This window comes from Papaver somniferum, chromosome 7 (assembly GCF_003573695.1).
Source record: "Papaver somniferum cultivar HN1 chromosome 7, ASM357369v1, whole genome shotgun sequence".
Taxonomy (NCBI): domain Eukaryota; kingdom Viridiplantae; phylum Streptophyta; class Magnoliopsida; order Ranunculales; family Papaveraceae; genus Papaver; species Papaver somniferum.
Genome location: NC_039364.1, coordinates 77,761,244 through 77,779,414, shown reverse-complemented (window position 1 = coordinate 77,779,414; position 18,171 = coordinate 77,761,244). Strand labels below are relative to the sequence as shown.

At 38.6% G+C, this 18,171-nt stretch overlaps 1 protein-coding gene and 1 long non-coding RNA gene across 10 annotated transcripts; both read right to left on the bottom strand.

Annotated features, from left to right (window-relative positions):
- Positions 1–5,905: 5,905 nt before the first annotated feature.
- Positions 5,906–11,561, bottom strand: LOC113297693. Of its 9 annotated transcripts, none has more exons than XR_003333595.1 (10): positions 10,144–11,561; positions 9,413–9,576; positions 9,197–9,302; positions 8,948–9,059; positions 8,394–8,445; positions 7,820–7,897; positions 7,318–7,714; positions 6,860–7,009; positions 6,700–6,759; positions 5,906–6,406 (listed from the first exon to the last, which is right to left on the bottom strand). It is a non-coding gene; the product is annotated as an uncharacterized LOC113297693 (long non-coding RNA). The 9 variants fall into 9 exon arrangements; XR_003333593.1 differs by having other exon boundaries at positions 5,906–6,481; positions 6,860–7,000; positions 10,144–11,560; XR_003333592.1 differs by having other exon boundaries at positions 6,860–7,000; positions 10,144–11,559.
- A 2,768-nt stretch (positions 11,562–14,329) lies between these two features.
- Positions 14,330–17,943, bottom strand: LOC113297692 (molybdate-anion transporter-like). Its single transcript, XM_026546256.1, has 8 exons — positions 17,652–17,943; positions 16,946–17,090; positions 16,675–16,843; positions 16,151–16,421; positions 15,621–15,886; positions 15,298–15,513; positions 15,047–15,158; positions 14,330–14,918 (listed from the first exon to the last, which is right to left on the bottom strand). The coding sequence occupies exons 1-8, from the start codon at positions 17,800–17,802 to the stop codon at positions 14,857–14,859; spliced, it is 1,392 nt and encodes a 463-aa protein (XP_026402041.1). The 5' UTR covers positions 17,803–17,943; the 3' UTR covers positions 14,330–14,856.
- Between the last annotated feature and the right edge of the window lie 228 nt (positions 17,944–18,171).

The window sequence follows — 18,171 nt, the reverse complement described above, 5'->3', positions numbered from 1 at the left end:
TTGGCAAATAATCGGTATGCATGTGGCGTGCAGGCATGCAAGCAAGACTTGCATCATCAGCGAGCAATGATTGCGGGACTTTGGCTGGTGAATTCAATCTTTGTGCAACAAGGCTAGATGATATGTGTCAGGCTCATGGGTTTGACGGTTATGAGTTGGTTACACGGAAGGAATGTTTGCTTTATGAGGCTAGAAACTGTTTGGTTGGCTTTAGGAAAGGAGTTAGGCAAGTTGGCACGGTTGGCCAACTGCCTTGTGTAAAGTAAATCTGTAACTGGCTGACAGTTATTTGTATATAGTTTTGTAAGGCTATATAAGCCTGATCTTGTGAAGGGATTGGGTGTCAGGAACAAGAAGAGTTGTGTAACCCTAAGTGTGAAGTAATAATAAGGGTTCGGCCAAGATTAAAACTAAGTTCTGTTGGTGCATTTATCCCTTGTTTTGGCTTACTGTTTTATGCATCAAGCAGAGTGTGTGTATTGATTTGTTGGCTTGCAAATATTTGCGAGCAAAACCTATGTATAGTATGGGTTGAATAGAGTTTTAGCCAAGAAGTGAAGAAATTGGCTAACTGCGAGTTGGTTGAATTGTGATGTGGAGCATAGTGCCATTGTCAAGGTTGACTGTTGGATTTGGGTAGTGCGGACCTGTGACAATTCGGGAATCAGATCCCTGATTAAGGGTCTCTCTGTTCACGTTGGAATATAGAAGGTTGATTGATTTAGTTGTTGTTCTTGAAGTTGGTCGTGAATTGTATTTGAAGTGAAGGATCCACACAGAGAATACAAGGCATAGAAAGGATGGGGTGAAGATCATGCCAAAGGTTAGCATTAAAGGTATGTGAACCCTATATCCAAGAATCTACAAGCAATAGTCAGACACGAAGGATGTACTCGGAACAACTTGATGGGGGTGAAAGGAGGTGTTCTACATATCAGAACTACACTAAGGGTACCAAAGAAGCTCCAAGTGCTGATAAGACACATCACGATGCTGGGAAGGCTCAGCATGATGTTGGCATGGGCCAACAACGCAACATCAGCTGCTTACTAGGGAGTAAGGCACACACCAAGAAGAAAATGTCTTATGGACTGATGTATATTGATGTGAAGATCAATGGAGAATGGGTATTAGCGATGGCTGATACCGGTGCTACAAAGTCCTTTATTTATCCAGACGTTGGCTTGGAATTGAACTTAATAGTTACTAGCGCGGCTAGCACCATCAAAGTTGTTAACGCAAAACCACTAACCAGTCGAGGGAAAGTTTGCAATGAAGATGTTCAAGTTGGAAAATGGAAAGGAAAACTAGATTTCTAGTGATGGTCATGGATGATTATGACCTTGTATTGAGCATGGATTTCTTTTGTGGAGCGAAGGCGTCGCCACTTCCTCATAGAAATGGGTTATTGATACAACACCCTCAATACCTATGTTTTGTCTCTATGGTGAGGCAAAGTGAACTAGACAAGACACTTAAGCCATGTTTGTCTGCGATTCAGGTGAACGAAGGTATGTGCAAAGGCTTGACTACTTTCCTAGGCGTGTTGGTTGAGATCAAACCAGGAAAAGTAGTAGAAGTTGAGGATGAAATATCTGAGGTCTTATAAGAGTTTGCAGATACGATGCCTGCAGAACTTCCTAAGACACTACCACCGCAGCGTAGGATCGATCATATGATTGAGTTGGTAACATAGGTGAGGCCACCTGCGCAAGCACCATATCGTATGTTACCTCTAGAACTTGAGGAAATGCGGAAGAAGATTTCTGAACTGCTGGAGGCAGGTTATATACAACCGTCTAAAGCTCCATTTGGTGCTCCAAATCTGTTAGGACCTTAGTCCCACATTGGTAGATAGGGCTTAATTGGGTAGTTTATAAGTCAATGGGATCCCTCTTCTAGTTAACCGGTTTTCGAGTTGAGTTCTACCCATGGGCCTATGACGAGTTTAGGGTCGGTACCCTAACATTTGGTATCAGAGCCAACCACCACGACCCATACCCGCTCCACGGAAGGTGTGACCTATAGGCTGGATTAAGGTGTAGGGGTACCTATGTATGGGCGTAGTTGTCACCGCATTGAATACTGATAGTCGAGTGGAGCCGCCATAAGGAAAGGGCTACCGCCGGGTCAGTGTCGATAGAGTGGGCCAACGAGGGCGTTGGGTCTGGAAGCGTGGTGGGATGTTGGGACCTTAGTCCCACATTGGTAGATAGGGCTTAATTGGGTAGTTTATAAATCAATGGGATCCCTCATCTAGTCAACCAGTTTTTGAGTTGAGTTCTACCCATGGTCTTATGACGAGTTTAAGGCCGGCACCCTAACAAAATCTGTTCCAAAAGAAGCAAGATGGCTCGCTTCATATGTGTGTAGGATATAGGGCTTTGAATAAGCTAATTGTGAAGAAAAAGTACCTACTTTCAATAGTGGCAGACTTGTTTGATAGATTAGCAAAGGCCAAGTTCTTCGCCAAGTTGGATTTGCGCTCAGGTTATTACCAAGTGCACATAGCAGAAAGAGATGAACCAAAGACTGCAATGGTAACCAGGTATGGCTCATATGCGTACCGTGTAATGCCATTCGGCTTGACGAATGCTTCTGCAATATTTTGCAACCTGATGAATAATGTGTTGGCTGAGTATATTGACCGCTTTGTAGTAGTATACCTGGACGACATAGTTATTTACAGCGAGACTTTGGAAGAGCATGCGATGCATCTTCGCAAAGTATTTTCCAAACTTAAGGAGGCAAGTTTGTATGTGAAGAAGAAAAAGTGTGAGTTTTTCCAGACCACAATTACTTTTCTTGGCCATGTGATATCGCAAGGGTGCGTGCATATAAACCAGAAAAAGGTAGAGGCCATTATAGATTGGCCTGAGCCAAAGAAGCTAGGAGAGCTTCGTTCTTTCTTGGATTTACTTAACTATTACCGGCGCTTTATAGTTGGTTATTAAAAGAAAGTATCTCCTTTGACAGATTTGTTGAGGAAGGACAAATCATGGGCATGGACTGACGAGTGTCAGCGGTCCTTCGATCCATTAAAGGAAGCAGTCTCGACAGAATCAGTTCTTCGCTTGCCTAGCGTCGATATACCATTTGAAGTGAACACTGATGCTTCAGACAGGGCTCTAAGGGGAGTCTTGGTGCAAGATGGCCGTCCGGTAGCTTATGAGAGTCGTAAGCTTAACAATGCTGAAAGGAGATATATTGTGCATGAGAAAGAGATGTTGGCAGTGATACATTGCCTAAGAACATGGCGCCATTATCTGTTTGGAACTTATTTCGTCATATGGACAGATAATGTGGTCATTACGTTCTTTTCCAGCCAAAAGAAACTTTCGCCAAAACAAGCAAGGTGGCTTGACTTTTTGAGCGAGTTCGACTACAAGTTCGAGCATAAGCCAGGACGGCTTAATTCTGTGCCAGATGCGTTGAGCAGAAAGTTGGTGGCATAATATGTTGCGGCACTGACCACGATTGAGACAAAGTTGTTGCCTCGAATCAAAGAAGAGACGAAGAATGATCAGGCATGTGTGCGCCCGACTAAGCAGATCAGTGATGGGATCGTTCATCGATATTGGATAGATGATGGAGTCATCTATGCCAAAGGAGGAAAAATTTATGTACCCAATTCAGGTGGATTGAGAAGGGAGCTCCTGAGAGAGACGCGTGATTCTATTTTGGCTGGTCATCCAGGCATGGAACGAACGCATGCTTTGATAGCTCGTTCTTATTACTGGCCTAAGATGGAAGAAGATGTTGAGTTGTATGTAAAGACATGCTTAGTGGGTCAACTAGATAATACGGAAAGGAGGAGCATAGCACCATTGCTACATCCTTTGCCGATTCCAGAAAATCCATGGCAGTGCTTGTCGATGGAATTTATTAACGGACTGCCGACGGTGCAAGGCTTTAGCTCGATAATGGTCGTCGTTGATCGTTTTTTGAATTATGCTACATTCATTCCCTGTCCTCATTCTTGTAATGTAGACGTTGCAGGGGATCTGTTCTTCAAGTACGTAGTGAAATATTTGGGTCTTCCTCAAGATATTGTGAGTGATAGAGACTCACAGTTTACAGGCAGATTTTGGACTGCCTTGTTCGGATTGCTTGGATCTGAACTAAAGTTTCTACTAGCAATCACCCCCAAATCGATGGTCACCTGGAGATGATAAACGCATTGCTAGAAGAGTACTTGCGTCATTATGTGACGGCAAACCAAGGAAATTGGGTGGGTTGATGGATATGATCCGATTTTGTTACAATTTGCACAAGAGTTCATCAATAGACTGGACTCCTTTTGAGTTAGCAACAGGCCAGCAACCATTAACCCCTCATGAGGTGCCAAAGTCAAAGAAGCAAGGCTCATGTCCAACATCATATCGCTATGCAGGGTCTAAAACGGAGATGACTGAGCAAGCGCGTGATAGTTTGTCCAAGGCAGTGAGAAGGGTGAAGAAATATGTTGATTTATGTCGCAGAGATGTGGAATTTGTGGTGGGAGATATGGTGTTGTTGAAGCTAAGACCCCAAATTTGGAAGAAGATTTCTAGCAAGACAGTGCATAGAGGCCTAATTCCGAGACATGACGGTCCTCTTGAAGTAACAAAAAGAGTTGGTCAGGTGGCTTACAGACTCGTTTTGCCGGAACGATTGAAAGTGCATCCCACTTTTCATGTTATCTTCTTAAAAATGTACCATCCTGATTTGCTGGAAACTTCGAGACAACAAGTGAAGTGTGCACCACTAGTAATCATATCACAATTCGACAAGCAAGTTGAGGCTATACTTGATGATCGAGTTGAGGGGGAAAGCAAGAAGAATAAGAGAACTTATTTTCTGATAAAGTGGCATGGTTTGCCAGACTCTGAGGCTTCTGGGAGAAGGATACTACATTGTGGAAATTTGAAGAACAAATTCAGGCTTACCTATAGCAAAAAGAATCAGCGAGGGCGTCGAGTTCAGCTGGTAGGGGAGGTCTATGACCGGCTGGTCAAGCGTCCTAGTAATAATGCGCAACAGTTGTGCATTATTGGCAACATGGCATAGGCCAGAAATGCGGTGACGCATTCAGAGTTGCAACTAGGCAATGGCATGTGCCAAACTGGATTTGGACATGGCCAATGATGCAAGATTAGCATCAAGAGATGTCAAATGAGTTTGGCATATAATTTGTATGCATGCGGCGTGCAGGCATGCAAGCAAGACGTGCATTAGCACACTTGCATCATTAGGGGGATGATGCTCAGCAATGATTGTGGGACTTTGGTTGGTGAATGCAATCATTGTGCAAGGCTAGATGACAGGTGCCGGGCACATGACTTTGACGGTTATGAGTTGGTTACACATAAGAAATGTTTACTTTACTAGGGATGACACGCCCGTGCCGGTACCGGGCTATTCCACACTATTTTAAGCTTTGGTGGTAGACAACCTTTAGTAGTTTTAACTTATTTTTTTGTTTTGTTTGTCTTTTTTTTTTTTTTTTGAATCATATTCATATATTAGGGTGTAACAAATTGTTTTTTATGTTATCCAATTTGTTGTTTGACTGCTTAACAATTTGTTGTTTCTGGAGCATGCTCGTGGTATGGATCTCAATGGTTCGTCCTACCAATCTCTTCTTGACTCGAAATAAGTGATATTCTGTTCTCGTTCCAGTAAAAGTATACTAATTTTCCAATCTCTAATATTAATCTCTCTGTAAATATCTTCTCAACCTTCACTGTATATACCAACGAATGTAAAATTGTAAACTATACCAATCAACCAAATATCACGTTATAGATATATATAGCTTTCTTAGGTCTCTGCAAAGCCTTCTGACGCTTGTACCCATCCCCCTGCATTTCCTCATTCCCGGACCTGGAACCTCCTATTGCAAATAATCTAAAGGTCAGAACTGTTGGGAGTATAAAATTTAGTTATACCCATACTTCACAATAGTCAAATCCATCTAAATTATACAGGTTTGAAACATTCCTTCCTATGCAACAGAATTATTTTTATGCTCTTTTATTATAACGCTGCAACCTCAAGTCCTCGAGTAGGAATTTTACAAACTGTATACTTTTCAAAGTTTTGGTTTATGTTCTGTGTCAGTCTCAGTACACCGTTATTATTCCAAAGAATTGCTCCTCAGAGATGGCCCGGAAACCTGTCACGTCCGCCTTTTTCTACTACTGGAAAAGTTTGTCAGATTGCGCCTCCCAGAACTACGGTTATTCCTCCAACTGGTCTGCTGCCCTATCAAATATCTCTCAAACGCCTGATTACGGCTTCCACACAATATTGGTGTTGCATTGGCACTGTCAAGATACAAACTCTGGCTGCAAACCTCAGGTGCAGCTTTGTTAATGCTATCAAGTCTTCCTCTTCCGACAGGTTTCATATATGCTGAAGCCACCTAAATTAAAAGCTAAAGTATTTTATCAAGTTCCATTTTGGCGGAGTAACCATTCATACGTAGCATAAAAAAACCCTGTAATACCATTTACAAAGTAGTGTGAGGGAGTTCTATTTTGAAGTGTGATCGCTGATAACAAATGCAACAACAAACAAATAACACTAAACCAACGTCTTAGCTACTTTCTCACCTAGGGTCACATTCGCTATTATTACACATTCCTACTAAGTATATGTACATTATTTATTACTGTAGTTGATGGTTTTAGTACTTCCTTCACCCTATCAATGTACCTGATTCAGATGAAGCCTTTCATTGATGTTACAAAGACCGCTTCGCTCTCACCTTATGCTCTAACATACACAAAGAAATTAGAAAATCAAAATCGTTAGTATAATCATGTAAAAATATTATTGTTCAAGAATGAAGCAAAAAGGTACCACTAAGGCATACATCAAAACATGAAATATGATGCAAGCCAACAGGGACCTTCTTGTACAAGTCTTCTAAGACCATCAGCCACAGGCTTCTTTTTTTTTGTTGTTGAACTGACTAATATAATTTGGGTACTTTTCAGGCTCGTCTCGCTAACACCTGCAAGTACTAAAACCATAAAGTACGTTGATAGGGTGAAAGAAGTAGCTAAGATGTTGGTTTGAGTACATTGAATCACTTTGCTTCATTCTTCTCAATCTATCTACCTATGAGCTCTTTTTAGCTAAAACTAAGACGTCACTTAACATGGGCGTGGAGTTATAACCTCTAACTTCCCACATTACTGTGTACACTGCTATATTAAATTCAAATTTTTCATAGGAGTTCCCAGGCGAATATGCTGAAATTTCGACATCGAAGTATCACTTCACATAATGTTCGCAGAAAAAAATTAATAATAATGTAACATTGTTTACCTGATAAATCTTTTAAGGAACTCATTCAAAAGATCAAGGAGTGAGACTTGTGTTCATTAGATAAAACCTCATGTTCCATGTCCAAGCAGCACATCAACGAAGACGGCTAGCTACCAAGTCCAAAAGATAGCGAAAACTGAAATGGAGAAAAAATGAAGGCATTGAGATAAGACATTGAACAATCCAACGATAATAATGTGAATCGGTTATGTATGAAGTATTACGGGTGAGAGATTTAAAAAGTCTAACAAATAAAGATATTAAATATCAAAATTACACCAGCTACACCAAAATTAAGGTCACCCAATATGTTGCAGGCTTAGCTCCAATAACGTCCCTCCCCTTTTATCTATTGCCTCCAACATAACATCCCGAGTTAATGGTTTATTTGTTGAACCTGCAGTATCAATCACAGTATTTACAATAAAATCCACTATAAACTTTGATGTCAAAAATGATGAGTCCTCTTCTGGGACAAAAGGAATTGAAGGAAACAGTCTACCAAGCTCCAATAACGTCCCTCCCCTTTTATCTATTGCCTCCAACATAACATCCCGAGTTAATGGTTTATTTGTTGAACCTGCAGTATCAATCACAGTATTTACAATAAAATCCACTATAAACTTTGATGTCAAAAATGATGAGTCCTCTTCTGGGACAAAAGGAATTGAAGGAAACAGTCTACCAAGCTCTCACATCATAATTTGGCAAATATACATATCTTAACAAAAGACACAAATATGTTGAAAAATTGACCAAAAACATAAATTGAGACTAACTTTTTACAGAATGTTGTGATAATAAATAAACACTTAAAACAAAACCTAGCCAAATCGAAACACTAAACATATATGGGGGAAAATAGAAACACAAACATAAGGAAAACAACTACAAACCAAAATTTTAGAGAATGATTACTATTTTAGGAATCATCAGAGTTTAGTCAAATTCTGATTTTTTTTCTTTTACTAACGAAAATAGATAGACTCATATCGATCTTTCAGAAAATATAAAGTATCACAAATTTCAATAAGCAGTTTTAGCAGAGCTAGTATAAATTGTAGTAGAATGGTTACCTTTTGAGTATGCCATGATTTGGTATAGCATAGGATGTTGTTGTGAATGAAGCTAAATAAAACAAAAAAGAACACACACCATTTCAATCAGAGTACTATATATTAAAGTGAGACTAAAGATGTACATGGAGAGAAAATTTAACCAAACATGTGGAGCTATCCAAAGGGTTCACGTGAAACTAACATGAAATACAAATAATTACTGTCAAAATTTTTGGATTTCAAGACAAATGACTGCTATATTCGAGCTTGATTATTTAAGAACTGACAGAAAGAAAAGACCGACAAAATACAACAAAATTAGACGCCATGAAACCAAACTGGTCATCATTAAACAGAAACAGCAGATATAATTGTAATCAACATAACATAAGCATAACACAGATGGATCCTAAACAAAAAGTTCAAGTACTGCGAAAGAGATGAAATTGGAGAAGGGAGCACACATATTTCACCTATACCACATCACAATCAGGCCATGCTTTCAATTCACAAAAAAACTATAATCAACTTTAAAATTTGAACCTATGAAGCGTTAATTCCCTAGTCATTACCATAAAATCTCCCCACCAATTATACGCATCCCATCATTAATTAGGACTGCAACATAGCCTCAGATGCCTTGTATTCATATTTGCGAAATCCGCTTCTCTCTCACCTTATACTCTAACATACACAAAGAAATTGGAAAAATCAAAATCATGAAGAAAATATGGTAAAATCATTATTGTTGAAAAATGAAGCAAAAAGGTACAACTAAGGTATACATCAAAACAGGAAATACGATATGGGCCAACATGGACCTTGTACAACTCTTCTAGACCATCAGCCTTTTTTTCTTTTTTTTTTCTTTTTGATGAACTGACTAAAATGATTTGGGTACTTCTTAGGCCCGTCCTGCACTAACACCTGCAAGTACTAAAACCATCAAGGACACTGATAGGGTGCAGGAAGATGAGACAACAATTTAACAAGTTACTCATTGCATGGACGAAAAACTTCAAAATTTAAGTTCTTACCCTCATGTATGCAGTAACATGCCCACCAAATTTGTTTTGTGGTGAATATCTCCAAGTAACTCTTTTTTTTCGAAGCATCTACCAATAAGAATACCAACATCCAGAAGAGCATGGAATGGCCTCCTGCTCACTGTCCGTTCAACTGATAAATACTCTCTTGTTTCCTGCCATGTAAGAGCATGAATATGTCAAGTTGCATGTACTGGACAGTACTAAATTTGTGAACTTGACTAATAGCCCAAATTTAACGTTCTACGCACAATTGATATAAGAGAGTTCAATTGCAATATTTCAAAATGCGTAATTAGGAAAGCAAAAGTGGTATTAATTTGGTCTTTCACAAAACTCCTATTGTGTATTTCAAAGAAAAATTGTCATAGAACTACAAAATCACAAATACGATTATAGAATAGTGGAACTGGTAGAGATATCAAATGAGATCCGTAGTCAAATCTTATCCATGACCCAAAAAGATTATAATTCACAGTGACTCAAAAATAAAAACAAAAAACAAACTTAGTTTAAATTAACTAATATTCTGCACCGAAATTACACTAAAAATGGCAAATAGATGAACAATAAGAAAATCACCAAAATCAAATAGAGAACACTACCTTTTCTTGGATAGGAAGGATATGGATTAATAGGTTATCTAAAGAAGAAAATAAAGGGATAAGTAAAGAATTAGGATCAATATAAGAAAAAGAATACTGAAAATGAAGAAAACTTACTCTTCTCTTCTTTTGTTAAACTACAATGCAAGAGTTCAGATTCCCAATTCTTTGTTTCATGTGTAGAATATTTTTATTATTTTTGCAGTTTTGGATACCTCTGAAGTGCTTAGAACAGTGAATAATCGATTGGGAGATTTTTTGGGGAGATGAGAAATTCGGAATTCAACCGATTCTGGTATATAATTTTTTGAGGTTTTTCGCTTGAAATTTTCTTGGTTTTCCAATTTTATCAATTGATGTGATACGGAGGATGGAAGAGAAATTAATAGTGCGTTAGTGTATGCCAAACGATGAACGTTTCGCAAATAACCGACTGTTGGGACTAAAACCAAAGTGTCACACTTTCAATTTCATGTTTAAGAAAGTGTCATAGTTTTTTTCACAATTTATTTAGTGCCACACATTTGATCTTTTCCATCCATTTTTTTCACAAAAAAGTTAACATCCGCTAGTGCATAGGTGGCAGTAGTTTAGCTTAGTAAACGACATTTATGCCCTTGAATCATGTCACTATAGTTCGTGCCTTTTTTGGGGCATTTCATCAAACAGGTAGACCACGTCGAGTTCATCCGGCAGCAACAACATCAAGTTCATCTTTGCCGTCTTCTCACTGCCCAAATTCAATAACATACAAACCATGTCGAGATCATCCATTCACCACTTGGTTGAACAACAACAACATCTGGCTTTCTATTAATCTTCCAGCAAACAATTAAGGCCAATTACGGTCAAATCCAATTTAAACCTAGAATCCCATACAAAATCACATATTTGAATCTAGAACTCTTGGACCTAGCTTTTACTGTTGTGTTCACTGTAAAAACCATCCGCCAACACCTTCTCAATCTCACGAAAACATCCAAGACCAATTTTGGCCCGTCTGCAACACCAAGTAGATGATTAATTAAGAGACTGATTGAATAGTGGAATTTAGGGATTAATTAAAGGATTGATTGAATGTCTATGGAGTTGTAGTACGGAATTTAGGGATAAAATTGCATGAATGAAGATTGGGTCTGTTTTGAGAGGAAATAGATAAAGATAATTGATTGTGCTATAAATTGCTGGTGGAGATCGTAACCGAGATGGAGAGTGAATTGGCAGCAAACGAGATGTTGGTGTTGGTCATGATATACTGCAGTCTAGTTCGAAGCAGCGGCATCAATGGAGTCAGTGAGAATTGGTGGAGATGATTGAGCTGTTGTAATCGGTGCAAGGAGAGATTGAGCAAAGAACAGACTTGGTTTATGGATTTGTCTTGATTAAATGGTGTTGATTAATGGTGAGGTTCTGGTGAGATTAAGTTTGGGGGTTCTTGCATTGACTGGACTTCAGTTTATCTTGAGCAAAATCAGGCCGGGCTTTGTTCTCGTGATATTGTCTAAGGTGAAGAAACGTAGATGGTCTAGGAGTTACAGTTGGTTAGACTGCAGAGCCGGAGAAGTGGGTGTTAGCACACGGACCAAAATTGGTGTCTTTAAGGATTGTGGAGGGTAAATAGGTAAAGATTAATGTTTTCTTGACTTGTTCAACGACTATAGACTTGTATTGTGGGCCTTGACAGAAAACATAACGGTTGTGGCATTTAATTGATTTTGAAAAAAAACGGTGGCACTTTCTTAAACTAGAAATTGGAAGTGTGACACTTTATTAAAATCTCGGTGGAGGTGAATACAGTGGTGTGGGATAACATAGATCAGGAGCATAGCGCAAAACTATTTGATAAAACTGGGAGGGGAGAGAAAATCCTAACCGCTAGTTAGAAAAACGGATGTATCTCAGCCGTTGCATGACTCACCAAACGCTACTGTTGTATAAGCATTGATATATATCTAAGGCTAGGAACTGTTTGGTTGGCTTTAGGAAAGGAGTTAGGCAAGTTGGCACGGTTGGCCAACTGTCTTTTGTAAAGTAAATTTGTAACTGCCTGACAATTATTTGTATAAGCCTGATCTTGCGAAGGGATTGGGTGTCCGGAACAAGAAGAATTGTGTAACCCTAAGTGTGCAGTAATAATAAGGCTTCGGCCAAGATTAAAACTAATTAAGTTCTGTTGGTGCATTCCTCCCTTATTTTGGCTTACTGTTTTATGCATCAAGCGGAGGGTGTGTATCGATTTATTGGCTTGAAAAGAATTGTGAACAGAACCTCTGTTTAGTATGGGTTGAATAAAGTTTTAGCCAAGAAGCGAAGAAATTGGATAAGTGCGAGTTGGCTGAACTGTGTTGTGGAGCATAATGCCATTGTCAAGGGTGGAAATTGAACTATTGTCCCTCCTTTTGATGGGCCTCCACAAATATCCCTAGAAAACTTACAAATATCCCTAAACGTATAATTGTAAATTATTCCAAAAAAATAATAGTTCAATTTCCTTATTTAACCTTCCTTCCCATTTACACACACGTATTCTTCTTCTTTATTTCTGTCTAATAAACCTCCGTCACTCTCACCACCACCATCTTCATCGTTCTCATCACCGCCACCATCTCGATCGCCTCCACCACAACCAGCACCACCATCTCGATCGCCTCCACCACAACCAGCACCACCACCTCCGTTATTTCTGTCTAATCAAGATGTATCATCAACATATGAAACCTTCTTCTTCTTCTTCTATAATCGATTTTTAAAATCATACCCAAAGAAACGAGATCTGATTTTTTAGGTTTTGAAATCAAGTTTTGAGCAACGATTTGGTGGTTCGATTCGATTAAGAAAAGAGGATCTGAGAGCTACTGCGATAAAACTGATTTCGAAATGGTTATGGTGTGTTAATCAATAGGATATGTTGGAGATAATGAACTTGTTGTTGCTGAGAAGTAATGGGTGTGTTCGAATCTGAAGCGGCTGATGCTTCTAATGGATTGTGATTAAAATGAATAGATGAACGTGTAGGAATTACAGGGAATATAGAATTATGAGGAGAGAAGTAAGGATGATAATGGTAGCGGCGGTGGTGGTTCTGGTGGCGATGGTGGTGGTGGTTCGAATTGGTGTTGAAGCTTCACAGAAAATAGTGACGGTTGCTGTTATGGATTATAAATGGTGGCCGATGGTTTTGTTGGTGGATATGAAACTGCAGCTGGTGAAATGGTAGCATTTTTCCATCAGCATGGATAAACATCCATTGTTGATCCAATTAAAATGGATAAACTTATATTGTTGATCCATCATCATGGATAAACATCCACTGTTGATCCAACTGAAATGGATAAGCATCCACTGTTGATCCAACTGAAATGGATAAGCATCCACTGTTGATCCAACTGAAATGGATAAACTACTGTTGTTGATACAAAATTATCTGAACCGATGGTGGCGGCGGCGACGGTGGCGGGTGGTTGTTGTTTTGGATTATTAATGGTGGTTAATGGTTTTGTTGGTGGATCTGAAACTGCAGCTGGTGAAATGGTAGCATTTTTCCATCAGCATGGATAAAACATCCATTGTTGATCCAACTAAAACGGATAAACTTATACTGTTGATCCAACTGTAATGGATAAACTTCTACTGTGAAATGGATAAACTTCTACTGTTTATCAAGGGTATATCAATTTCAGTTTTATGCCACTTACTGTTGATCCGTCATCATTGGATAAATATCCACTGTTGATCCAACTGAAATGGATAAACATCCCTTGTGGATCCAACTGAAACGGATCAACTACTATTGTTGATACAAAAATATCTGAACTAGTGGTGGCGGCGGCGGCGGACTAGTGGTGCTGGAGGACTGTTGGCGGTGTAATGGTGGTGGTGAAGGAGTGGTGGTTGTGGCGGTTGGTAGGTGGTGGTTGTTGAACAGTGGTGGTGGAATGGTAGTTGAATGTTGGTGATGGTGGTCCTAGTGGTGGTGGTGAAATGGTAGAGGAAGAAATTTGTTCCATTTTGAAATAAAAAAAAATATTACATGAATGAGGGTATTAAGGTAATGTAATATTAAATGGATAAGGTTATAGAAAAATAGGGACATATCTATTGTTGAATAAGGATATATTTATTGGTTTTGAAAAGGGAGGACATATAATTAATATACCCTTATCAAGGTTCGAGACAAAGAATTAACCTAGATATGTTAACTTTTCAAATCGAAGTAAATTAGATATTTTTGTTAACTTTTCAAATCGAAGTAAATTAGATATGCGTGCAATGCTTAAACTTAAAATAGATAAAGACTGACGTATGATTAGAAATAATATCTATTTATATATAAAAAGTTCTTACAGAACAGAGATCCGCATCTTGGAATCTCCAAGAAAAATAATCATGTAACAGGTGTTCAATTCCACATAAAAAAAAGGAAAAAAAAGAGAGAAAACCCTAGACATCCTGTTGTATTAACCCTTAAACACACTTAGACAAAACAAATAAAAACCAAAATTACAGCAGAGGACTTTTAGTTTCAAAAAATAACAGTAGGAAGTAATATAATCCATACCATGCCCCTAGTTTACTTCAATACCTATTATTCCTGCAACTGTCCTTTGTTACCAATAGCCCTGAACTCTTCTTTAACCAGACTGATTTTTCTTCAAAACCTGTTCTCAATTTAATGAATTGTGAACCATCCTACTATATCTCCCCTGTTATTTATAGGAATGGTAAACTAACAAATTGCATTGTTGCAATTACTACGCCTCACTGTTAAGAAAGATCGCCTATTTTTTCCTGAACCGGTCTAAGCTTTGATGGTTGCCACCTTCACATCAATTAGATGTTCAGGGGTTCAGCCTCTGTGTCCCTCTCCTTCAATGATGTCCAGTCTTCAGGCTCTGCATCAAAGCAAACATGAGTCAGATGAGACAGAATACACGAGCAGAACTCAATGGGTTATAGAAACGAGACCTCTAGGATGGAACTTTGTTAGGTTCAACTAGATATACATGGGCGATTAACTTACTTGACTTGTTGTGCAACTCTGCCACTACCATGAGCCGCCTCTGCAAGATGGACGCCATCAAGAGGAAAATAGAGCACATTCCAAACATGACAGTGATCGGGAACGCATTAACCTTCAAAATAACAAGAAACACATTAGCATAATTACTGAATGACAGGAAATAGACCATCTTCAAAAATCACTTGAGATAGCGAAGAAACAGAATATCAAGCTGAGAGCTTTTGAAAATACAGAAAGTGACAAGTGTTTACATTGTATAGCACAATGCACACGAAGATGTTGAGAGGAATTCGGAAGAAGTTCATGATGGTGCTTCTGGCCTCCTCAGGGATGTATTGCGATCTCATCTTCATGATTGATGGCCAGAATATGCCAACACAAGATTCAAATGTACAGAATCCAAAAAGTTGAATACACCCTGCAAATGAGATGCTTCCACCTTTCTCCCCTGAAGGAGGTACCAAGAACTGTTCCACATGAAACACCGCAGTTAGAATCATGCACCCAGGAGTTTCAAAATATAGAAGAACACGGTATATGAAGAAAAGCTGGGGAACTGGAATAAATATCTTACACCAGTGACTAAGGGAAGAAGGAAAGTACAGGCAGAAACTGCAAACACAATCTGCATGTAGCCTTCAACTTTGAGATTTTGGCGTGCCATCAATCGAGATGCGATGGAGCTTCCCAACATAGAGGCCAACATGAATGTTGCAAAAATAAATCCGTGTGGGATGTCCTCGTCGTTAGGGCTCAAAGCAGGTGTCCAAAGGAACACAAAGGTGTACATTGAGCCTTCAAACAAGGACTGAATAGCTCCCAACAGTGCAATCTTCTCGTCTGATTAGAAACATATATTAAAACAGATTTTAAACAAGAGAAAAAGGAAACCCGAATGTACCGCAGAAAGAAACTAGTTAGACTTAAAAGATCAATCATTCCAACAATGGGATTTTTTTGCTTATCTACTTGCCATTTGCATCATTGTCCAAAATACAGGTCTAAAGTAAATAATTTTTAACAAGTTTGTAAGCTGTTCTCAGATTCTACCCCAAACTACGACAATTTAGTTTTCTGAAGGCTAAACTGAAGATAGAGACATACCAGAAGCAATGGCTACTGCTGCACCCCTGAACTGGGTAAGCAAGTCCTTGCTTTCAGAGGGGTCACCAAAGTTTTCGCTCCATGTTGATAAGATAATAGCCATACCAATGGCGAGAAAGCAAGCAGCGGCATCAAAGGGGGCAACAGGACCAAATCCCAAATTATCAGCGAGCATGTTGCCAAACAACCCAGCAAAAATAGCAATGAGACCATTGCCAAGAAATATTGCCTTGGAGAATGTCAATGACAGCCATTGTTGTTCATAACCTCTCTGCAAAGTTCAACGGAGAATGCACGATAAATCATCCAAATTCTTATTGAGGATAAACACCAAATGAAACGAGAGCTTCTTTTTTTCCTTTTTTTTTTCACTTGATCTGAAGACATTTTACCCCTGAAGAAACTAATTGAAGTGGTAAAACCTAATCTTAGCCTTTTGAAACCATCAAAGCTAATTGAGATTTTCGAAAATAACTCATACTGAGCTGCATTTCCAAAACAATGAAAAAGATGCAAAATTTTACCTTGTTGTGTTCTGCAACTAGCCATGACTCGAACGCTGAAAACAGGAGGGAAGTAGCAATCCCTCCCAAGATACGACCCACCATCAGAACCTTGTACTGAGGTGAATGCTTGGTGATACAACTCAGGATGTATGTTATACAGTATGTAATGCAGGCCCTCTTACGTCCTCTGTGTTTCATTTACAAAGTCATAAGCGACACATAAAAACAATATTTTACTAGTACAGAGAGAATAAAAAAACATAAAATGCACTTGTAACTGATCTATTACGTTTTGTCAGCTAGAGACCCAACAACAGTCCCAAAGAGCATAGACGACCCAAAACCAGCAATAAAGAGACGTCCAATATCTCCCTTTGAGAAACCATATTGGCTGTACAAGAAGTACACATATGGACCCTGCAACCAATCCCCAGCTATAGGCCACAAAAAAATAAAAAAACAATAATTAGAAAACTAGTATTAAAATATATATCAAACACTCTAGTTGTTAATCAAGATCTATGGCAATGACTGAATTACAACAGTATTTCAGAGAAACTAATTGGAGATACAATTAAAAGCATGAAGCGCGCTTTGGCATTTCTACAAATACCTACATTGCAGATCTAACTACCAATTTAATTGCACTTCGAATTATTAATTATTACTATTTGTTTTTTGGACAGAATTAAAAGTGCAATAAAGATAAGACTATACTAAGTATGATGAAAATCAACCAGATCAATCTCACATTGTCACCCAACATTATAATCATTAGATCAGCAGCATTACACTAAGAAAACTACTGAAGCAGCTAATCCTATATTACACCATTAAAATTTCAGATCACTCCAAAAAGATGACTGGAAACAAACTAAATCAGAAAATAAAACACTAGATCCAAGCAACAGCTAACCTAATCATCAAAACTAACAAACGAAATGGAAATTTCAAGTTAATGTAAAAATAGAGAAACATATCAGATCTGAGCTTACCCATCATAAGAGAATACACAACTAAGTAGTTATTCTTGAAAGCATTAAAAGCAGTAGAAGTATTAATCCGATCTTTGTTGTTTTTGCTGAATTCTAATACTGCTACCACTACAGACATAGCTCCAAACACTAAGTAATAGAACATCTCCATCTCTGCTAATCGATCTCACAGAAACAAAGAGATTTCTATTGAGACTAGTAAAAGAAGAAGAACGAAGAAGAACTGAAAAAGCTGATAAAATGGGATTTCGTTCTTCTACTCCCCAGACTGATTCTCTCTCTTTATGTTAGTGAGTGAAAACCTGGGCAAATAGAGCATCATCTTTTGTGTTTCGAGGATTGTCGATTTCCACGTGTCAGAATCTTAGTGTTGTGTTTTGTTAAAGACTGTTGTTTTTCTTTTTTAAATTAATTTAGAACATTAGATCTTATTCTAATTTCATTAACAATGCACCGACTAAACTTAGACGTGTTCTGTTATGGGCCCAAATCAATATCTTCCACCTACCCCTAAGTCTTA